Here is a 24682-nt window from a genome sequence, read left to right on the forward strand (position 1 = left end):
ACTAAAATACACTACTTTGTTGAACATTTCAAGTTTATAAAATGTGATACTGCAGAGCTATGTTAAAAAGATTACCGAAAATAGGGCTTTTTCACGCCTTATTTTACAAACACCGGGCAACATCGGGCAGCCCGCTTTAGATGCAAAATAAAGTCGAAGATTTCGTCTACAAGATGCAGGTACAATCGTCAGTATCCACCAGTATCCAAGCGAGATACATCAATTTTACTATTCCATGTTTGCATTAAAAACAACGATTTCTATGAAAGCACCTACAGTGCATTCTACTAGGTACGTGTGTTTTCTTCTAGCTTTTCCCTGCGCGATGTCAGAAGCAAAGGTTTGGAAGCGCATTTTTATTATTAGCATCTCCAGCTTGTAGAGGATATCTATTTTAATTGAACAAACAATAACCTGTACTAATAATACAAATGCGCTTCCAAACCTTTGCTTCTGACATCGCGCAGGGAAAAGCTAGAAGAAAACACACGTACCTAGTAGAATGCACTGTAGGTGCTTTCATAGAAATCGTTGTTTTTAATGCAAACATGGAATAGTAAAATTGATGTATCTCGCTTGGATACTAGTGGATACTGACGATTGTACCTGCATCTTGTAGACGAAATCTTCGACTTTATTTTGCATCTAAAGCGGGCTGCCCGATGTTGCCCGGTGTTTGTAAAATAAGGCGTGAAAAAGCCCTATTTTCGGTAATCTTTTTAACATAGCTCTGCAGTATCACATTTTACAAACTTGAAATGTTCAACAAAGTAGTGTATTTTAGTAAGACAAACAACTTTGTGGAACATTTTATTAAACTTAAAATTTACTGAAAAAAGTTATTATTAAAAAACTGATTTTTGGAGGTTAAATTTCGTATTTGGCCGATATCTCGAATAATATTTTTTTTAGAAACTTGGCATCTGAGACAAAGTTGTAGAAAATTTGATTTTCAACAAGTTTGTCGAAGACATCAAAGAGCTAAAACCTAGAACAGAGAAGTTAGAAATTTTATCTCACTTGTAGGGGGATTAATCAGAAAAATAATAGTTTTTTATTATAGAGCTAATTTTACTGACAAACTTCTCCGAAGACACCAATATGCTAAAATGTGACCTAAAAAAGTTATAAGCAACGATCACGTTTTTCGCATTTTGGACCACTGTGCTTTGGTTTAAATGCTTCATCGCTGCAATATGGATTCAAACACTTTCGCGTGCAACGAAATGTTTTTCAGCAATCAAGATCAAGTGCTTTAAAATTCAGAAAGACGGAGAATATTGGGATTGCTGAACGTTTCCAGCCATTTTTGTTTTGCAGGAAATCGAGGCAAAAATTTACTGTGTACACAGCAATTTTTTTCTCCGGGAAACCAGCTAATTTTTCCTGGTTTTTATACTGCTGACTTTCCAGCAAAAATTTCAGAAATTTAAATTGCTGAAAAAACAGTAAACATTAATGCTGGTTTCCAGCTATTCAAATTGCTTGAAATCAGCAATCCAGATTGCTGAAAACCAGCTGTTTCTTTCAAAACAACCAGCTGTATTTGGTAGCAAATTATATTTAAACTCAAAATTAGATATTGAATACTATAGCTGTGCATATGATAAGCAATAAAAACAATTATTTTCTCCCATTTGGCAATAAGGGATGTATTTATTTTCAGGAACATGTTTTTTTTTAAATTTCAACACCGGCACCAGCTTTTTGCCAAAGTGTTGATCACCCGCCACCTGAAAAAGAGTTTTGATTAGTATATTTCATAGAATATCTGCCTGTCCATAAAAACTCACCATTGACTTGATGTCTGGTTGCTAGACAACTCGATTGCTGATTTTCCAACAAACTAGATTAAAAGGGCTTTTGCTACACACACATACAAGAGGTCATCAAAGGTTTTTATATGTTATAGAAAAAGCAAAATTTATTTAAAAATGTTGTATTTTCCGAGAATGTATGCGTATTTTCTCTTAAAAAGAGTCAGAGTCAGAGTCATCTGCTAATAAGTGGAAACGATTATGTAGATATTTAATTGAAGATTAGTCCGGAAAGAAGCAGAGCAAAATTTAAAAAACCCCGACCATCTATGAAGTGCACTAAAAACGGTTCTCCCAGATACTTTGTTGGCAGACTCTGGTTTTTCTTACGAAGTTTTCAATCAGGAAGATGAAGTCAAAAGCATCCGTCGTGATATTTACCATCTTCGTTTTTTTAGCGTACCTCACTTGAAATCGGAAAACAAACTTACAAACAAGTAAAGAAATATATGTACTGGCTTTCTAAAAATGTGCTGTACAGCAGAGATTTTTAATAGCTTTCATTAACTATTTTCAGGGTGTCGACTACCTGGAAAAACCTGGAAAATCAGGGAAAATCAGGGAATTCAATTTGCATCAGGGAAAATCAGGGAACATCAGGGAATTTTTCCACCAATCAGAGAAAAAATAATGATCCTGATTTTATTTGAAGAAATTGAAACGTCATAGTTTATTATCTGCTTAAAAATTTCTCGGATATGACACTTATAGTGTTTTCGTTTATTGGCAGTGGCAACCTACCCGAATAGAAAAACATTGTGAAAAAACCATGAATTTCATAGTCACAATACCATGGATTTCATGGTTGACACTATGAATATGATCGTGCATGAAACCATGAAAGTTCTATTGAATTTATCGTTTTCGACATTGAAATTCATTGTTTTGACCAAATTTACCATGAAAAAAGGGGGTTGTTAAGCAACTTAACCATGAAAAAATGAACTTTTCTCCATACACCTGAAAACACAAATACACTATAAAGTTGACGGTTATTATAGCTTCCAGTTTTTCTAATGGGAACTGTGAATAACATTGTTTTCGAATGAATTTTCATTGTTTCTAGGAAGATGAAAATCAGTGTAATAATGTATTCTAGATCATAAAATGAAAATCCAGTTTTGTTCAGTTTTGTTCATTTTGTTGTTTATTAGGTACTTTTATTATTCCACTTTCATTTTATCACTGTCTTAAAATAAATCACTTTAAAAAAAAATCTTTTTCTGGGCCGCTGATAGGTTGAATTTTTACTGGGGCTCTGCTTTCATTTCGTTGACCTGGGCGTTGTACTCGTATCGGACCTTCTGATGGAATCTTTCCGGTCTTACCAAGTTTGTGGGAGGCCTCCAACATTGACAACCGCATCCTGCGCCGCTCATCAACTCGTGTGTTAGTGTCGCTGAAATTACAAAACAAAAGTTTTGAAATATGTTTCTCTCTTGATTTATATTCCACTCACCGTTTTAATCCGAAAAATCACCGAAACTAACGAAAAACCGACCGTCGACTGAGATTTTTTCGTCCGTTGAAACATGTCCGACTTTGCGATGAAAACATTCTCGTACACGAAAAATCGGAAATGTGTAAAAACGCAAAAGTTTACCAATGTTCTTTTCGGTTCAGATTATCATTATACCATGAATTTCACAGTAACGATAGCAATCACAAGAACATTACTGTGATACCATGTTTCTGACATACTTGGTAACTAAGAAATACATTGAATTAACGATATTATTCATGGTTACCTTGAATACTACGACGATTTCATAATTTGAAGTGGTTGGTGAGGATTAAGATATTAGGATGAAATTTATTGTTCAATTGAATACCATTGTCCGGTTATATTAATACCATGGTCTTGGCTATTCGGGATAGTTACCCACGAGTTTTGCCCTAACTGCTGTTATAATGTTCGTTTATTGATTCAGAAGTCCACTAGTTTTGCCCGAGATTTGAACCTCAAGCAGGCGGTTGCACCCCGTAAAAGTTGTCAGTGTTGGGGGTAAACATATGAGTGAGTATAGCAACCATATATTTGCATCGTCCCGGGTAACGATTCTGTTTGTTTATTCAGAAAAAGTTTTGCCCCGCGCCAGTGGAGAAAAACGAAAACGGCATTAGAATGCTATGAAAAAATGTGACAGATACTGGACGCGTTAGTGGATCCTCGGCCGATTTAGCAGTACGGCAGTATTCCGGAGTGATTGCCAGAGGCGATTAATTTGATAATTATGACTACAGCAAAGAAAGGCTGGATAATGCTAGCAAATGCCAAGTGTCCAGAACTCTTCAACATCGTCAAAATGATTTGCTGTCTTTCACATGGCAACGCGAATGTTGAACGTGGTTTTTCAGTAAATTCCGAATGTCTCTTCTAAAATATGCGTGAAGAATCAGTGGTCGACAAATCTATGATGCTGTTTTTTTTTTTGCTGGAGGGATAAAATCAGTCCAAACTTCCAACAAACTTATTCAGAGAGTTCGAAATTCACATGCTCTGTATTTGGAAGACTAGAGATCTCCGCAAAAAGGAAGCTTTTGAATCAGATCAAACAAAGCTGATGAAGCGTCATCGAGAAGCACACGCAGCGAAAAGATTTTTTATTTCAAAGGAAAGTGCCGCAAAAACAAAGGATTTTTTCCTTTGATTTTGGGATAAATAAAAATTTCTTTGATTCAAATGCAATTTCGTTTGTTCCAAAGAATTTTTCCTTTGAAAAATCTTTGAATCAAAATATTAATGCTTTGAAACAAAAAACAGTTCCATTTGATGCAAAGTTGTTCTCGTTTGCTTCAATGTAGTTTAGACTTAGATTTGAAAGGATTGGTTCATTGAACCATTTTCCTTTTATTCCAATTGGAAGAAATATTTTCTGTTGTCTGAAGTTCCTATAAGGAATTTTGAATAATAAAAAAAAAGAATTAACATTTTAAATTCATTTTTATTCACTAAATTAACACTAACACTGGTTCACTATAATTGAATCATCCGGTCCTAATTTTGGCCTGGGGGCTTTCTTTTTGGGCCGCTTAATAGAGTTCCGGAAGCAGCTCCAGTTGCTAGCTTTAGAGGTCATCCAACTGGTGATTGCCGCTGAAGATCGGACCGAAGATAATCAGACCGCTGGACCGTGGTTCTGTAACAATGCAAGAGTTCATATAAAATCTTAAACATTCACTTTTTGTTTAATGGATTAACACACACTTACCATTCTTCATCCTGAATCCTCCTAAATAGCTATCTCTGATTCACTAGTTTTGAATTTCAACACAACCGGACAAACTTTATTCGAAATTCGGTTCTTGCTCAATCCAAAATGTCTTCAAAGTTTAAAATTTTTATTTAAAGAAATTATTCCTTTCTGTTGAAAACAATTTTCTTTGGTTGAAAGAAAATTTACTTTGTTATAAACGAAATGTGCAATTGAACAAATTTCTTTTGAATCAAAGAATTTGTTTAAAAACAAAGTCCAAAATTATTAAGTTCAAAAAATTAATTCTTTCTTTGAAAAATTATTCATTCAAATCAGAACGATAATTCATTGATTCAAAGAAAACAGGAGTTTCATTCAAAAAACTGAATGTTTTGAATCAAAGTCAGTTTTGTTTTGTATCAAAATCCAAGTTTTCTCTGCGTGCAAAATCGCTTGAGGTGAAACGGAGGAAAATTTCGGAAGACGCACAGAAGAAGGCTGATAGCTTGTAAGAGAAAATTGTTATGCTGAAATCATAAGAATTTCTACAAGTGGATCCGAACTGGCTGACTTATCTTAAAATGTTTAATATCATAAATAATGCTTCCATTAAAATTATCGTAATAAATTAGTATTCTCGACTCAAAGCTTTCTGTGCGTTTATTTTTGGGGGAAATATATTTTTATAACTTTGAGTTGCTTCCTCAGGTTGATTTTCAAACCTGGAATTCTCTGGAAAAACGACTGGAAAATCAGGGAAAATCAGGGAATTTTATTACCAGATATGAGTCGACACCCTGTATTTTATCGGCTATATCGGTGAAATTTTTTTATTCTTTGAGAAAGAATATTTAAGAATTGAAAGATTATAGGCGGATGTTACAATTCTATCTGTATCAACCACTGCAAGGTAGTAGGCCCGTGAGGAACAAAACGATAAAATGTGATGAAAAGTCTTTCAAATTAAAATTAGCCTTCCGCTCAATTTCAACATCTTTCATCTTATTCTAATCTTCTATCCGCCTATAATCTTCCAATTCTTTAATATTCTTTCTCAAAGAATATAAAATTTCACCGATATAGCCGATAAAATAATTTCCCAAAATAAATTTACGATGATTAACTCTTCAATTCAAAAAGCTTTCATTGACTATTCTAAAAAGTTATCTTCTTCCTTCGAGCCGTATTCTTTTTTCATGAAGCTGTCACTTTTTTGCCCAACGGCTTACTTATACTAAGGCACTGTGCAAGAGCCCTATTCCTGTAAAGTTCAGCAATTTGAAAATCGATTGCTGATTTTCAGCAAAAATTTGGATGGCTAAACGTTTCCAGCAATGTTTTTTGCTGGAAATCGAATGAAAATATTAGTGGGTATCAGAGCTGAAAATAATCAGTGTACGACATCCAATATCAGTCGACTTTTATGCTGCTTTGCATGACTATGTCATGCGATACTGATTTTTGGTCTTCGACATAAGCATATACATGTCATGACCAAGTTGAATGAATGACATTTTGCTCACCATTACATTTTTGCAACTGTTGCGCAACAAACAACATTAGACCTCTTCTACACAGCAAGAAAAAATCGTGTAAATTTAGATCGAAAACGATGCACGAAAACGGAACATCGATTTTGATATAAAATTCTACCACGGTGTATTTTTCTCAACAATGTAAATTTTGAGGCGTGTAAATTTAGATCGAAAACAATGCACGAAAACGGATGACATAAACCGTCGTGTAAAAATACACAATGATGTAAATTTCAAAACATATTACCGTTAATATTACAAATCTTTTTTAAATAATCAGATTTTGGGTGTTGTTTATGAATAAATACGCCACATGTGTCTTTTTATTAAACATATATTGCCGATACACTGCAAACTCAAAAAACATCCACCATCTTGGCAGCTGCAATTGTGGTTGTGTCCGATAATCCCCAGCAGGACGATGTTTTGCCGATCAGCGTCAGGCAGCATTCTTGAATCCTTCCGGAACAGCATAGTAATCGGTATCCCCTAAACATTATAAACATTCAACATTGATTCGGCTCTTGAACCAACTGCAATTCCTGCAATCGAAAGAGAATTTTAAGTTCCATTTTTTTTTTTATTTCGTCTATAACTATAAATAACCTACCATTTTTTAAAGTAATTCTGAAAGAATTTGGTTCGGTTTTAATACAAAATTAACTGCGGAAGCGAATTTTTTTTCTTTTCGTACAATAAACCACCATCTCGGATAAAAACAGAACAATTTATGCCGCGAAAAAAAGAAAAACAATGGATCTGTCGTGTTTTACATTATTTTCGATGTAATTTTATATTGAGATAAATTTTTTAGATCAGGACGTGTAAACATACATCATACAAAATTAAGTTTATACCAACGATTCAAAAATAGATCAAAAAGAGTGTAAAATTACATCAGTTTTGAATTACACTGGTCAAAAAGTAGATCACTCGTATTTTAGATTGCGTATACTTTTAGAAATTTTTTGCTGTGTAGCACAATCGGAAAATAAGATAGAAAGATAACCGTGTATGTGATTCAAGTGGAGAACAACAATGTCACGAAAAACTGAAATTCCTGCCTGACTGACATTTAATTCATTCAATTTGTAGACGACTTTGATATTCTTTCGATGACATAGACTATAAGACGTTGGTCAGAATCGAACTAAATTGACTGAAAATTACCAGCCTTGGTGTGTACACCCAAAATAATTTACACGTCGCGAATACGTGAAAAACTACATAATTTTTATGCAACTGATTTTCACATAGATGCGATATGATGCAACAAAATGTCAGTTTACGTGAAAAATCCCATAAAAATAATTTTTAAATTATTTTGGGTGTATGATTATTTGAAACCCCTCGATTAGCTCGGAAGCAGGACTAATCGAGCAATAGAACCAAGTTTTGCATGGGATGGGATTGAGCGAAATATTTCTTTTATTATTTGAGACACCACCCTCCAGCCAGTGAGGACATACACAGTAAACGAAAATTACCGAGTTCGGTAATTTTTTTACCGAAATCCTAACATGTGTAAATCGTTAAACTGTTCGGTAATTTTTACGGTAAAAAATTAACGAACATCGGTACATCGATTCTTCATTTACCGATGTTCGTTTATTTTTTACCGAAAAAATTACCGAACAGTTTAACGATTTACACATGTTAGGATTTTGGTGGAAAAATTACCGAACTCGGTAATTTTCGTTTACTGTGTAGGAAGAGGGCGCCAGTTTTGTTGAAATAACTTTAGAACTAATAAAGCAAATGGAATCAAATGGGTATTTGGGTACAATAACCAGCCTGTGGTAAACAAAAAGAGACGAAATGTCATGATTGGAATTTTTCATTTTCTGTCAGTGTCATTCAAATCGAGCAGAACCAAGCAGTCTTAGAGGCAGCCCTACAACAGGGTTGCAAGCTCATTATTTTGAAAGGGATCAGATGGCGCCTCTTTGTTTACAGTCTCTTTAGGGTACAAGATGTTTCTATGATTGTTATATACCCTTCAACTCTTCAAGTGTGGAGAGCAGAGGAAAGGAGATGGTTCCATATACATTTTTTTGTACAGTTTAAGAATTTTATTTACGAGAGGGTTTTTGTGTACAAATGTGACGTTATTTGGATACTAAACATATTTCTATGGTAGTTCATGAGCATTTGCCGCAGTGGGAGAAGGTGGGGAATCCAAACCAGTAAAACATACATTTTGGCATTATTATATTAGTCATGAAGCTTAAAAAAAAGAATAAAAACTTAAGATCTGAAAACAAATTTAGAGATCAAGTTTCAGAAAATTAGATTACAACATCTTTGCAACACAATTCAATACCTTAGATGCAGCTCTCATTTTAAAGAGGTTGTAGCTAAAATATATCTAAATTTGATTAAAGATAATGCCCACAGAGGGCTTGTGATATAGCTCAGTTGGCAAGTCTGTTGTCTCCTGAGCCGATGTCCGCGAGTTTGAGCCCAAGAGTAAACATCGAACACAGTTGTACCGGAAAAGTTTTTCAATAACGATCCGCCAACTGCAAAGTTGATAAAATCGCGAATGCCATAAAGATGGTAAAACGACTATAATCGAAACAAATAAAAAAATAATAATGCCCACAGAAAAAACCAAAAGTTGAATAATTAAAAAAAAATGTCTTTTTGGAAGTGTTGCAAAGCATACCGGGTCAGCTAGTAACCCTATAAAAGCACTGTATTAGCATTGATTGGTGCTATAGCGTTGACGGGCAAAATACTGGGAAAATGCAAATGGCGTTTAAATGAGGTACGACCATGCGGGATTTTTTTTCGATTTTTGTTTGGCTCCATATGTCTGCCATGATACTGAATTTTAATGATTTTTTTTTTGGTTGGAAATTACCTGGAATCGACTATGGCTCGAACATTTTTCAGTGACTCTGTCTGTGGACCTATCAGCACTATCAGGTGCGCTTTATATCTTTAAAAGAAAAGCCCCATTTGAATGAAATTTCTAGCAACCGGTGCCCTAAAATTGCATTGATTCAGCATCAACCAATGCTGATGTGCTTTGGCCTAATGCCACTGGAATGCTTATATAGTGCTAAAAAGCATCTATCGTTAACCGTTTGTCCGCAAATAATTTTGATCGCTTTTCAGGTGCATTTACTCCTGTGTGTGGCGATTGCCACTGAAGCTCGCGGCGGAAGATAATCAGACTGCTGGATTTTTGGCCGTGGTCATGTAAGAATGGGTTTATAGAACAAATTATTCATTTGGTTCAAAACCATAATTCATTGATTCAAAGAAAACAGGAGTTTGATTCCAAAAAATGAACGTTTTGAATCAAAGTCTGTTTTATTTTGTTTCGAAATCCAAGTTTTCTCTGCGTGAACTTAAATATACCTACTTCTAAATCATTTTACAGATAATAGAACAGGAGTGGGGTTGCCATTTTTTCACTGGATTGGATATAAATTGGTTAGTTCAATTCTTGTATAAATTAGACCCAAGAATAGATTACGGATTCAATTTTTACCAAGTTTCCACAATGAAAACCTAGATTAAAACGTTAGACTTCAATAAGAAAAGTGACGAACCCGAAAAAGACTTACGAATAACAGAAATACATAAGTCGTATAAAAACTCGAAAAAAAAAATTCAATCAAATGAAAATTTTGGGTTGATCTCATTTCATTAAAACTGCTTTATAGGATAAAGGTACTGTACTACTCGAGGCACCAACAATTAACTTATGAAACTGATAAACCTTTCCAATACTCACACTTAGCTGTTCTCTTCTTTTTTCTTATATTGCAATGCTTTTCGTTTCCGTTTTCAACCACACACCTCGCCCCCCAACAGGAAGCGGTCATCAACGAGCTCAAAAGCAAAACCAACTCGGTCCGGGAGAAGAAGCTGCTGCAGCAGGACGAGGTCTACAACGGGGCCCTCGAAGACATCCTGCTCGGGTTGAAGAACGAACCGTACCGGAGGGCCGACGCCGTCAGACGCAGCCAGCGGCGCCGGATCGACAGCAATCGGCTCAGCCGCACCATGGAGGAGATGGAATTTTAAGAGGAACTATTGCTATACTATACAATATATTTTTTGAAACATTGTGATCATAAATCGACCCAGATAGCGCACACACAAGCATTCTCAAACACACAAAGACTCTCTTGATTGTTTTCGTCTCGTAAATTTTGGATTGATGTAAATATTATTTTTCGGGCCAACGTTTATTGAAGTCTTCTTTGCTTCCTTTTGTTGTAAATATAGGATGAAAATTATTTAGTCAGAAAATTTGACCTAGGTTCAGTAACTGCTACGAATAAAAAAAAAACAGTTGAAGACATTACCTACACATAAATATTTGGTCAGCTCTCGAAAGGAAGTCGTTGTTATTTTGTCTAATTGTAAGTAGATTTTTGTTAACTTTATACATTGCTTTACTATTACTGTGCCGTTTTTAGTAAAACATATCTCTGTGTACATGTTTTTGGAAATACATACAATAAAACTATTATTAGCATATCCTATAGCGATTTAGGGTACGGAGTAATGACATTTTCATTTACATGACTCTTTACGTACACATTTTAAAAATACACACAAAATAATGGAAATTTCTGACGGGTGAGTGGTTTCTTGATGCCGAAATGATCCAGGGTTTTTTTTTCTCTCAGGGCACCACGTGTAGGAAATAGAATTTTTAATCATTTAACTCGTTCAGTTTTCTAGAAAATTACATTTAAAAAAGATCATTTAATTAAACATTGCATACATACAGGCGTTTAAAAACGAGCATCGAGGAATGTTTAGGATACTTACACTGAACCCAAATTCACTCTTAAAATGCACATGATATTTCACTTAAAAACAAGGATCCAGCGATTTTCTTCCATTATCAAGTGCGACATATACATTTCACTTGGCAGTCACTTAAATTTCAAGTGAATTCATCCACATTCACTTCAGTCGTCACTTGAATTTAAAGTGAGAAAAAATATTCACTTCCCCATCACTTGACTTTCAAGTGAATGTCGGGTTGTAATTGTGTTTATTTTCAGAGTTCAAAATGGCAAATTCTAAAGAGCAGCGTTTAAAGCTTATGCTGGATTTGGATTTTCCTAATTCTTTACTAGGCGATTTTGGCGATAGTTTCTGTTAAACGTGATGTAAGAAAAAGTTATTTAAAGGTGTTATCATGTTTCAGCTTGTGAGTTGGACAGGACAGATTTTCTGGCTTGAAGCAGGGAAGATTTAGAAGTCGCACTATCCGCAGTAACCGATCTGCCTTGGGATGACGATGGAATTTTCCAATCAATAAATTTATGGCGAAAGCGTAATGTAAGTATTTGAAATCGAAGTGGTGTTCGATATGTTCTTTTATTTAAAAACGCGAGAGATAATTAACTTGAAACTTACTTAGAAATTCAGATAAATTTCACTCGAACGTCATAGTGTAATTCACTTGACCAATCGCTTAAGTAAATTCACTTGACCCATCACTTAAAATTCAAATGAAATTACGTATGGCGAAAATTCACTACAGATGTCACTTATTTTTTAAGTGAAAATTATTTTGCGTGTATACGATTACATAAATCCAGGCGTTTTTTTAAGTATCTCACCACAACACAAAACAGCGGCAGATGACAGGTCCGTACTAAGTATTCGCCAAGGGGAGGGGAGAATATCGTTGTTCAATTTTGAATTTAGAAAAAAATCGATCTCGTCTGGAAATTTCTCCATTTGGGCTTAAGAGATCCGAAAAATGAATACCTACTTAGAACTAAGAAATAATTGTGGGAAGGGACTAAGGCCTTCCAAAATAAAAGGAATCAACAAAAGGATGTAGGTACAAGCAAAAGTGAAAAGCGGACTCAGGTAAGTCGAACGGAAAAACTAAAAATCTCGCGTGAGCTTTCATTACGTCGTATGAAACAAAATGCAAACAAACAGTTTTATTACGAAAAAATACAAAAACTGACAAACTAGTCGCAACTTTTCTCCATTTAGAATATTTGTATCCCGGACAACATATTCCATATGTGAAATACAAATTTTATACTTAGTTGTTTTGATAACTTTTACAGCAGTTTTCTGTGAATTCTTAAGATGTTTCATACGACGTAATGAAAGCTCACGCGAGAAATATGGGTATACCTATCAAAAGCATGAAAAAGACATGTCTGGTATGTTAAAAAGAGATATTCGTGAAGTATCTATCTATGCGGCATCTTTGCTACAAGCTTCTGGAAATGACCCTTCTCAAAATGTATCTAATTCCTGTCAAGCGCCTTCCTGCAGATCTTTTCTGCTTCTTTCTGCAGCGTAAGCCATTACGCAGGCAACGATTCACAAAAACTGGAGTTTTTGAATTTGACGTTTGAGTCGAAGATCTAGTTTTTCGACAGCACTATCAGAGACTCCCAAATGCAAATCGGATCCCCTTCGGATCCGAGTATTGATTAAGAAGTTATGTGGGTACCAGAAAGAAAATCCACTTTCTCAACCCTAAAATAAGCAGATTTCTTTATTGACTCAGCGTTGGCAGGTCACTGCCAACCGACATCCATTGGATTGCCTACTGGACCATCGTAAGATTTCTAATCTGTGTTCTGAGTTTAGCTAAGATTATTGTTCTTACGATTACATAAGGCGTGTGATATTCAGAAAAAATGCTGATCCTGCTCTAGCAGAATCAAATTTTCAAAACCATTCTCGTATTATTTTGAATATAAAATATATATTTCGCTTTTCTGGTCAGTCTTATCTTACAAATAAAATATTGAAACCGGATTTCGGCAAAGATAATGGTTTTTAATTTAGTACAGCTCAACTAGAAAATGGGTTAAATTTTCTACAACCTCAACTGACGTAACAAGCATAATCCTACCCTAGAGATAGAGAGCACAACTAATAGGTCAACTTAACAGGCTCAGATTTTACGCAACGAGTAACTGGGTACACAACGCGTGCTTCCGGAAGCACCTCGAAATCACCGCAAAAACCTAGTCAAGGGCGTCCGTGGACTGTCTCCCGACGAACCACCAAGGAAATTGAACGGTATTGAAGGGGCGGGTGCGGCATGCAGTTCCCGCAGAACCGTTGGCATCAGTTCGATTTTCTCTCGAAGCAACGGGGGCAGCAGATCGTCCTGTTCGGCGGTGGCGTAGTGCTGCAGTGGACTGCCCGGTCCAGGGGAGAACGTAACACCGCCGCCCTGTTCCAATGGAATCAGCGCCAGAGCAGCTCCGTCAGCAAATTGTACCTGAATGACCCCTTGCGATAGTTCGACTGCGACCCCGATGCCCGGAATAGCGCATTTTTTAACTGCCACGTTGGAGAAGTTATGGCTCGGTGGTTTAACGGATAACACCGGTCGCTTGTGCTGTTGAGATGATTGAGAGTTAACCGACATGGCGAAGGAAGGCAACTGGCTGGGCGTCATTGGGGTCTGCGGCGCTGAAATGTTGGACAGCAGATGATTCGCTTTGGTAATTCCGGCAGAAGTTCCGCTCGTTGGCCGTCGTCCGATGATGAGAGGGAAGGTGTTTCCACTGTTAACCGTTGAAAGAGCGCGTTCGATGTTGAGGCAATGTTCAAAACTGAGCTTAAAATGATTATAATCGTGCGATAGTGATGCATTCAAATTCGTCAGATCTTTTACAGTAGATCCATAGCTATCTACAATTTTCGTTCCTTCTTGGGTGGATTTTACAATTTTTGTCCCTGTAAAATTTAAATTTATTTATTAGGAATTTTATTTAAATCCAATTGTTTTATAAAACCTTACCACTATAAAAACACGCTTCGAAATCCTCGAGTGTTTCCATCAGCTGGCACTTGGCCCTATCGCTGTAGTATGTTATCTTCGGGGTCTTAGCCTGAACCATCTGGACAAAACGAGCTGCGTACATGTACTTTTTCCAGTGCTTCTCCGGTAGGCTTTCGTAGCTGAAGATACTGTCCGCACCACCCGGGGGTAAATCGGGCGGTTCGTCTTTTACCGATACACCTTTCCCCCCATCACCCGGATGGTACAACACGAACCTCAATCCATCGGCCGATATTCGGCAAACGTCCACAACCCGATCCTCTCGATAACGGGCCTTGTGTTTGATGAATTCAAGCACCACTTCTCCACCGGGTTGTATGCTAAGAATCGCATTTTTCGTCTTGTGCCTGTTCGGAAGCAAACGAGCGGTGTTTAGTGGCGGTATTTCGAGCCTTTTTCGGGGAGGCTTCATTGGACTATGTCTTGGGGAGGTCGGCGGCTGGTGATGATTGTTTCTTGGCTGAAAACGATCAAGAAAGTCCTACAAGTTGAAAAAAATTGTTGTAGTTTATGTTGACACTTTTTTTAAATAATAAAAATAAATAAAACTTACATGACCAACCGTTTGGACCGGTGGTGTTCCTCCGTAATTCTCCCGGGTCCCACTGTTGGCTGCTACATTCTCCTTACCACCATCGTGTCGCTTCGAATGTTGCGCTTCGGCCGATATGTGATAAAGCATTGAAATGGAAGCCGATTTAGGCCGGGAGTTTAGCAGCGAAATTTGAGGGTGCTGCTGTTGTTGCTGCGAAAACTGCGGTTGCAACAGCCCGGAACTACCCGTCGAAGCCGATCGACCAACACTGACGATTTCGGCCTTGTTGATGTTGTACTTTTCCATCAGCTCCATACTGTTGAACTGCTGCAGCAGCGAGATTTGGTTCAGTTGCAGCTGTTGCTGGTGCGAAACTGGAGGCAGGCCGTACCGTGGTTCCTGCTGGCTGTACCCGGAGAAGAAATCGGAAGTTTGCTTCGGCTGCTGGACAGCGGATTGTGGTCGCGGTAGAAGTACGCTCTCTTGGAAGTCTTGTTCGTGTTCACTGATCGGCTGATAGCGGAGGGGCATCTGATTTGGCGGATAGCCACGGTCTTGGCTGAAATTGGACCGGGTGGCACCGCTGGAAATGGTATGAATTCCACTGTCGGTTGAGGCCAGAGTGTTGGAGTGATTTTTATCTAGAGGGTTAGCTTTGCGCATGAAAGGGTGCTGAAGGACGTCGTTCAGTTTTATCCGTTCGGCAGGATTTTTCTTCAGCAATCGATCAATGAGGTCTTGTGCTTCCTGAGAGATGTGTGACGGGATAACGTAGCCCGACATAACTACTTTAGTAAGGGTAGATTTTACTCCATCGGTATCGAATGGAGGTCTACCGACCAGAAAAGTATACAACATACAGCCAAGACCCCAAACGTCTGCCGGAAGCCCGTGAGATGCTCGAGATGCTACCTCCGGGGAAATGTAGTTAGGTGTTCCGCACAGCGTCATATGTTTTTCGTCCGGTCGAGAAAGCTGTGTGGCCAAACCGAAATCTGATATTTTGATTGTCATCTGCTTAGTGAGCAAAAGGTTCGCCAGGGACATGTCTCGGTGCAGAATGTGGTTCGAGTGCAGGTACAGTAAACCATCTACGACCTGTTTAAGAACCGAGGCTGCTTCGTATTCGTTGAAGGTTTTTTTCGTCTCACGCAGATACCGCTGCAATTCTCCGTTCTCGGCCAATTCCAGTACCAAATAGACATGATTGACGTCCTCGAAGAAGGTAAACAGCTCCAGAATCGAAGGATGTTTCAGTCGAGAGTGGATGCTGACCTCCTGACGAACACGATTGGCCATGCCGGCCGATTGCATCAGTTTTTTGTCGATCTGAGAATAAATTTAAATTAAAAAGTGAAATAAAACATGTTTTCAAAGAAAATTTGGGATCCGTATTTTCCGTCTAATTAAGAAAGTTTTTTTTGTTTTAAATTTTTTCAAAAAACATCCCGTTTGCAAATATTTTTGTAAAAACGCATTCTTATAAGAAAAGTTATTTAAAAATGGTACAAATTGCATCTTTTTTTATTTTGAGTTAATTTAGCCGGTCTAAAATTGCAAATGCACATTGGTTTTTTTTTTTAATGTGGCTTAGGTACACGTCGGAAAAGTTAATATCACATCGATTATATCAGTAATTTTGACCTAGCAACAGGCGTCTGTATACCGCGCTTTACAACCTAACAGCATCGAAGGTGCTCATCGATCCGGAACGATCGTCTAGATACAATAACGCGGGAAAACTTACCATTTTGATCGCCACGCAAAGCCCGGTCCGTTGACATTTTGCTCGGTAGACACTGGCGAAGCCACCCTTACCCAGAAGCTCGTACACTTCGTAGTCCTAAAAACAATCGTTATTCCGAGTTAAGTGATATTCTCATAAATAACAAACTATTTCGAATCACCCACTAACCTCAATCCGTTCGGCGAAATTGTCCAACATCGTCGGTTTTTCTCTTCCTTATCCGGTGTCCAATCTGTGAAACTCACACGCAATGTTCTAACCAGTATCAAGAAACATTCGTTTAACACATTAGAAATATATCATTGCACTGCTTTAAACGAACTCAAACGTAATAAATAAAAGGCAATGGTTCAAGAAATTCACGACCGATTTATGGAGAAAATTTTATTGGTAAACATAAAGGCGTCCGCCGAGCGATGCGTCGTTGCGTTTTCTTTTTGAATTTTTCGCATCCGTTTTCGCCCGAAAACAAAAAGGGCGAAATACGGCTGTCAAAAAATGTTCGCCAAAAATGAACGTCACACCAAATCGAGGGGCGCGTGGATTTTGATTAATTCTAGTACTGCAATTCGGTGCAAGGGGGGTACATAGAAGGTGATAAATTTGATATCTCTCAAATTTCAGCATCAGCCATGTTGATTGCTTCGTTGCGTTTGTTTACTTTTAATCCATAGAACAATTGAGACCTAAGCTTGCCTTCTCTTTTCAGCACACTGCTAATTTGTAAACAAAGATAACGAGCATCACCCCACTTCACCGCGCTCTCCACGCCTACTTACTGTAGAAGTCAGAGAACCTAGTAATGTAATGACCTTGATTTGGTGCTGCACATGCAAATGAAAATGAAATGACAGGGGGGTGACAATCTGGTTCTTCTTGCGAACAAGAATCTTTTTCTTTTTTTCTATCCATCGGGATAAACGTTTATGGTGTTTTCCTCTCAAAGCAGTACAGAGTTGAAAAAGTCAAAATTTCATCCAATGAGGAACCAGAATGATGGTTGTGTTAGTGTGCAATCATTCATAATTCTCTAGGATTTGACATCTAGTCCATGCAGTTCCTTGACAGAAAAATGTCAGGTTTGTTATGGGCCCACAAAATCGTGGGCCCGTAATTTCAAAATCAATGACAAAGGATAGGGCTGTCACCCCCCTGTGAAATGATTAGAGATCAGCAGAGGTCAGGTGTCAAAGCTACACTCATCCGAAAAGCAAACGTTAAATTCACCTGAATTTTCACGTAGGCGCTGATTACGTGAATTTCTGCTTGACTTACGTGAATCAATTGGAAGTGAATACAAATTCACTTGATCGTTACGTGAAATTCACATAGCCGTTTGCTGTCAACACAAAGACACATTCGATATACGTGAAAATCCAGTGATCCACCTAGGACAAATGGATTTAGTGCATTTTATGTGATGTTCACGTAGCTCTTAATAACTTCCTCACGTAAAATCTATGTGAAAGAACACAGTTCTCAATATGGCTTTCATCTAACAGTTGATGCAGGCAGTTAGAGAAATTACGGGTGATGGAACTGATTTTTCGTAAGTATATGCCTAAAAATTTTGTTGTATGATTTTTGTTAACATCTTTTCCCTTTTCAACAGAATTGGACAGCTGGGACAAACAGGCAACGGCTAACAATGGACATAACTGGAATTGTCGCGGCGAAATATTTTTAAATGAAAAAAAAAATGAAGTGTAGTGTATAGTGTGATTATAAATAAGTGCGTGCTTAGTGTTATACCAATTATTGCAAAAAATAAAATGTGGCTGAAAAATCAAAACATTTTCATTTATTTGTTCGAAAAAGACGTTAACGTAGTTATAACGTAGTTCATCTTTAACAAAATTTATGTGAAAAGCATGTAGCAGAACGAATCCCTATTCACATACGGTCTACGTGAACGGTCACATGGAACTCACCTACAACACATATGAGAATTATGTGAATTCTGTTTGCTACGCGAGCTCTGTTTGCTACCTGAAATTCACGTAGGTTTCACATGATTTTCAGGGTGGCAAAAATCTATGTATATTTTCACGTAGCGGTAATGTGAAAAGTTTTTTCGGTGTATGTGTGGCAAAAATGGAAACAGGGGTGAAATTATGAATCCTATTCGATTCGAGTTACCCGTTTCGAGTTGAACTCGAATCGAATTAGAATCAGTATTACGAATTTCGTTCGAGGTCTAAATTTTAACGTATTAGATTTCTAGCAAAACGGGTAGTAGATCATCTCGAAACGTTCCATTCGAATCGAGATCGGTAATGTCAAAGTTGGTCGAATCGAACGAAACTCGATTGTTTCGAGTTCCATAATCCCGCCCCAGGTTCCCTAAGTCCTTGCCGGTGCGCAAATGAGCTGCTAAATTTATAATAAGACCTGTAATGTGTCCCGGGTTAACACCTGGGATAGCACCTGCCACTGCCAATGCTCTCATTAGAGTATGAGCACCGGTCAAAGCTATAATAACACCCCATTTTGACATCTCGACCCCACCCTGCAAGGTTTAGAACCAGGTGTTATCTCGCATCTAGGTGTTTAAAAGAAAATTCACAGAAACAAGTGCTAGTGTTTGGTCCGAGTCTTGGGAAAAGGTACAAAACAAAATAGCAACAAGTCTGTTCAATGAAAAGTTTGTTCAATGAAGTCAAGTCGAAACGGGTCGAAACATGTAGAAATGGATTGACAGTTGATCATCTGTCGCTTTCCAATTGACTTCGACCGATTTCTACCAGGGCGAAACGAGTCCTGCTGCCGAGCTGGGGGGACATAGAGCAGTTTCCTTATTTGTTAAAATTTCCGCGAAACATCGGAAGCATTACTGAACCCATTTTCACGTTTTAAAACTAGAATGAGTTCAAATTTCAACCTTCAACCATGAACGTACCGGGAGGGTCACATTGATTAATTATCAAAACTTTAACAACAATATCGAATCATGTAAAACTTTATTTCCCCGCCTCTTTTCCAATAAACTTAATGAACAGTACTAATAAATCCGTATGTGATCGACTAGTACCACAATGTGACGTTCGTTTTCCAATTTTAGGCTGCGTCCTGGGCTTAAAACTGTCAAATAAGCGAAATTTTTTACACTGTAGCCCGCCTATCTAGCTCTCTTTCTGCCTTGCTGCGGCAAACGCTGAACAAGCGCCATATTGAATGGTGCTTTCCCGTTCCGCCCACAGAAATTGCCGCACCATCGTCATCGCGGTTGCCGTCGCTCGCCTTGTGATGTTTCGTTTCAATCGTAATCGTCGTTCTTCTTTAGGCCTTGCTTGCAGAACGAGGAAAATTTTCCGTCTGCTGAATCGACTAGGATTTTCTGATGAAATTTTTGCCAACTTATCGCGGTCGAAATCGATCCCCGAATGCTCGTATGCCTAGCGCCAGTCGCGAACGACTAATTGAATGTTAATTCGACCCCTCGAGGGTCCGTTTCGGAGCCGTACGGGGCTTTTCCATACGCCTGGTCCCTAGCGAGAGATTTTCTATATTGCGGCCACCATCACGGGAACACTCTGGAAGACATTACTCGGTATATCGGTAGAAAGGAGGAAAAAATTTCGTTCGAAAAACGAGAAAAAGAAGCCGATAGTGCGTGTGTTACGTCGTGTGCTGGTGACGGAACTACGGGATAGTGCTGGTGAAACGGGAATACTGGAACCGAAATCCCGGCGAAGTGCGTGAAAGTTTCATAGAGCCAACTTCCGGAAAGTGGGACGCAAAGGCTTCGTAGCTTTCTTGTGCATCGTGTTTTTTTTCCTGCTCTTCTGAGGAGGCATAGCGCTAGGAGGTTTCGAAGCGAAGTAGTTGAGTGTGAGTGTGTAGAGCAGCTCAGCCAAACGTCAAAAAAGCGGAACCATCCGTAGGACGGATGTTCCGACGACGTGAAATTCTGAACGGACCAGGTAAGTTTATTTGATTCTCCAAAGTTTATTGCTATGGGTGTTGTTCGGTGCTGGGGTTGTGGTTAATTTGAAAATCGACTGTCTGCTACCTTATTTTATTGTATGTTGGCCTTCGGATCGTAGCAACCTAACTTACGAAAAATATACCTGATGCATGAACCTGTTTTAAGTTGATTGTGTTTCGTTTTTCGTAAATTAAGCCTATTAACACGATAACTTGAGTTTGTATGATTCACTGAAAAAATGTCCGATTTATATGCATGGAATTATGCTTATTTACAAATCAGAAAGCTGGAATATTGTTCAGAAATCCAATCACAACAGATCACTTTAATATGCATAACTTGAAATTTAGTAGAATTTTGTTGTGTTGTTTGTTTAAGAGGCAAAATTCATGAGAATTCCTACTCAATTTAAGGCTGTGATTTCCAAATTTATTTCTATCACCCGGTTCAGAACCAGCTTTCTAGAACTATCCCAGTTTATCATGTATTTTGGACCAAATATGTTTCAATGGATTTGAATTCAAATTGTAAATTTTCGTTTACAGAAACCTTCAAGTTACAAATAGAACATAATAACTGGTATAAAGGAAAGTTTATTTCAGAATGCTCTAATAAAATTTTATGTTTGTTTACGGGTGGGTATTAGGGTGCCCCAAATGACCCGACATTTGAAAAAGTTATGCGCTGCAGGCTTAAAATGATCCTAGGCCTAGTACAAGGTCTCATGCCAAGTTTGGGCCAGATCGGATGAAGGGGTCGCTTAACGAGCTTAAAGTTTGTATGGGATTTGAAGACATTTTATTCTAGAGGAAAATGGAAATCCAGTTATTCATGAATAACTTTGGTGATATTCAACACTATTAATGAGTAACACTGCTTCGAACATTTTGACGCAGCATTGATGAATATCACCCTGAAAAAAGTTACCTCATTTTTGAAGTCTAATAACTTATTCATTATGAGTCGAATTGAAATGCAGTCTTTGGATGAAATATTCGTCATAGTTCAGGCTTTGAGAAAAACCGTTTTCAAAAGAAATCGGCCGAAGGAGACCAAAACTATTCATGAATAACTGGATTTTCATGTTCCTCGGGAACAAAATGTTTCAAAATCACATATTAACTTTAGACTCGTTGAGCGATCCCTTCCCGTGATCCGATCTGGCCCAAATTTGGCATGAGACCTTGTACTAGGCCTAGGATCAATTAAAGCCTGCAGCGCATAACATTTCACAAGCTTGAAATTTCCCATACAAATTTGGGGCAGCCTAGTTGGTATCTAGTATTTATTAATACAAAAATCATACTTTAACCTTAACCTGCTAAGGAGTTCAAACATTTTCTAAACAAATAGCAAAGTTTTAAACAACTTCGTGCATTTTTTAGTACTAAATCAATCAAATATGTATTGTTAAATGAACTCTCTACTTTTGCTTCTAGTCTATTCGTTATAAATCGATTCTTTTACAGTAGAGCAAATTTTAATATAGCTGAATAGTCTACAAACATATTTTAGTAATTTTTTACCCTGTTGAACACATACTGAAATAGAATTTAACACTTGATGGCTTTACTAGCTAAATATACACGGCGAAAAATATATAGATTTATCAGTTATATTACGCGTCTACAGAACCATAAATATGATTGTTTGGTTCTGACTGTTCTGTGGCGGATTCCGGAGGTTGAAGTCAGGTTCAGTAAACAAATCCTCAAAATTTATCGTGAGACAATTTAAAGCTACAATTTATTTTGGTATTAATAATAATAATAATAATCAAGCCCTATTACACTAACTTACATTACAAGTTTCTTCCTGATTCTATTAATTTTCCGTCCAAAACCACAGTTCTTAGATGGGCGCTTAGTCCTGAATAAAATGTTCATCAAATTCTGCTTTAAGTACAATTAAAAGTGACTTACGGTAAGTTCTCAATGAGATGTACTTGAATGTTGTCAATTCAAACGGTTTCCTTCAGTCATCAACCTATTCGAATGAAATATTTTGTCTCAATGTCATTGTTTTGTTCGCATTTAACATCTACTCACGGTACGTCTTCAAATACAGTTGGTCACCACAATACAATTAGTCGACCAATCAGTCGGAACGATAATTTGTCCTATCTTAGAAAAACTAATATTAAAATATCATTCGAATTCACATTTAAAATATATTACAATTTCCTTACACGTCTCTCTAACACAATTTTTACAATCACAATGGAATTCTTGCACTAGCTCTTTTCGCTTTTTTTTATATTTCCAACGAACTATTTCCAAAATGATACATTCGCCATTCTCTCAAAAACAAGCTTTCTAAACATGTCAGCGCCCATGAACATAAACATCGCAAACAGCTGATACAATATTTTTCTAGTGTTCCCTTTATCTCATTCTGTTTTCCGCTTGTCCCGCACGGTGGTCAAAAAGTGCTTGCAACATCCTCCCCCGCGTAAGCCCTGAAGTTGACTAGCAGGGGTAATCTTCTGGGCTTACTCCTCAATAATTTCAAGCACTGCTAACTTCGCGACAGGTCTCTTCCGTTCTCCTTTGTCGGTTTTTACTGTTGCTGATCGCACCCGACCGTCAGATCCTTCAAACACCTTGGTCACCAATCCTCGTTTTCGATGATTGTCCTCCATAACGAAGACTAAATCTCCTGGTTTAATTTGTCTACTTTCGTTGAACCATTTTGGTCGTTTGTTCAGTCCCGGAAAATACTCGCGACACCATCGTTCCCACATCTTATCTGCGAGCTGTTGAGCTCGACAATATTTGCTCCTTAGTGCTGCTGCTGTTTCTACGGGATTTCGAGGTGGCAAACATTCTGCCGAGACTCCTTTTAAGAAATGATTCGGGGTTAATGCAGCCGGATCATCTCTGGAATTTGTAGATACATAAGTTAATGGCCTCGAGTTGATTAAATCTTCAGCCTCAACCAGTGTTGTCAACAGGATTTCGTCTGTCAACCGACCACCGTCCAATAATGTATTTAAAGCTTCTTTCACTGAGCGAACCATTCGCTCCCATACGCCTCACATATGAGGGGCCGAAGGTGGATTGAACGACCAACGTGTTCTTGCGTTTATGAACGTGTCCGAACAATCTGCGTGAATTTTCTGGATTTCAGCATACAATTCTCTACTAGCTCCGATGGAATTTGTGCCATTATCCGAAAATATCTCAACTGGACTACGCCTCCTCTTCATAAATCGGCGGATTGCCATTTTGCACGACTCTGTTGTCAAGCTGTGTGCGACCTCCAAATGAACTCCTCGTGTTGTCATACACGTAAACAACGCAACCCAACGTTTCTCGCGTCTCCTTCCAACTGCAACTTCCAATGGTCCAAAATAATCAATGCCGACGAAAGAAAATGGTTCAGTTCCTGCCGCCATACGCTGTCTTGGTAAAGGAGCCATTCGTGGTATATGAGGTTTAGCTTTCCTAATCTTAGGCTGATGTCATGCTGAAGCAACTAGTAACGCGACCTACAACGCAACGTTCACACGACTAACCAGCTCTCATTTGATCTCCATGGAAATCGCGCAGACCTGTCATACTGGTCGCTTTGTGTAGCGCGACCAATCTGATGCCAATGTGTTTAGTAGCGCGACTAGTAGGAAATCCAATAGGAACATTGTTTTCTCTCGATTTGAAGCAGTGATTCCTGGTTTTAAGCACAGTAGTACGAAGATCTGTCCGAACTTGTGATAATAAACTAAAAACTATCTTAATCGGCGAGAAAATTTTCATGAATTCTTAGTTCCGGCAAAAAAAAACAAGGAATTTTGTCGGTTCAAATTTCGGCATTCTTGCAATCCGGGTCGTGATTTGATGAGTTTTTGATGGCTCCGGAAAGAAATGAGATGATTCAAAGCATTGTCAGATGAAGAGAAGTGATGATTTGTAGGGAATTTCAAAGTGACAGGTCGCGCCAGCATGACATACCAATGCAATGCAACGCAATCTTATTGGAACGTTGCGTTGCGTTGCGTTGCGTTGCTAGTTGTTTCAGCATGACATCAGCCTTACACCACAAGCATTCACGGGAAACTTTTTACACTATGGATCTCAAATTTCCTATATAGAAACGCTGACGTATCTCATTCAC

At 38.0% G+C, this 24682-nt stretch overlaps 3 protein-coding genes across 4 annotated transcripts in view; 2 read left to right on the forward strand and 1 right to left on the reverse strand.

Annotated features, from left to right (window-relative positions):
- Positions 1–11148, forward strand: part of LOC129745614 (formin-like protein) — a 66540-nt gene extending 55392 nt beyond the window's left edge. The window contains exon 8 of the mRNA XM_055738798.1: positions 10378–11148. Coding sequence (XP_055594773.1) covers positions 10378–10590 — 213 coding nt within the window. The 3' untranslated portion in view covers positions 10591–11148. The remainder of the gene's footprint in view (positions 1–10377) is intronic.
- Positions 11149–13245: 2097 nt separating this feature from the next.
- LOC129745615 (serine/threonine-protein kinase PLK4) lies at positions 13246–17083 on the reverse strand. The gene is made up of 5 exons (XM_055738799.1): positions 16810–17083; positions 16642–16737; positions 14913–16223; positions 14318–14840; positions 13246–14253 (listed from the first exon to the last, which is right to left on the reverse strand). The coding sequence occupies exons 1-5, from the start codon at positions 16837–16839 to the stop codon at positions 13520–13522; spliced, it is 2694 nt and encodes an 897-aa protein (XP_055594774.1). The 5' UTR covers positions 16840–17083; the 3' UTR covers positions 13246–13519.
- Positions 17084–19895: 2812 nt separating this feature from the next.
- Positions 19896–24682, forward strand: part of LOC129745612 (cyclin-dependent kinase 12) — a 37195-nt gene continuing 32408 nt past the window's right edge. For both annotated transcript variants that reach the window (XM_055738793.1, XM_055738794.1), the window contains exon 1: positions 19896–20564. The gene's annotated coding sequence lies outside the window, so the exon portion shown is untranslated. The remainder of the gene's footprint in view (positions 20565–24682) is intronic.

Source organism: Uranotaenia lowii, chromosome 2 (assembly GCF_029784155.1).
Source record: "Uranotaenia lowii strain MFRU-FL chromosome 2, ASM2978415v1, whole genome shotgun sequence".
Taxonomy (NCBI): domain Eukaryota; kingdom Metazoa; phylum Arthropoda; class Insecta; order Diptera; family Culicidae; genus Uranotaenia; species Uranotaenia lowii.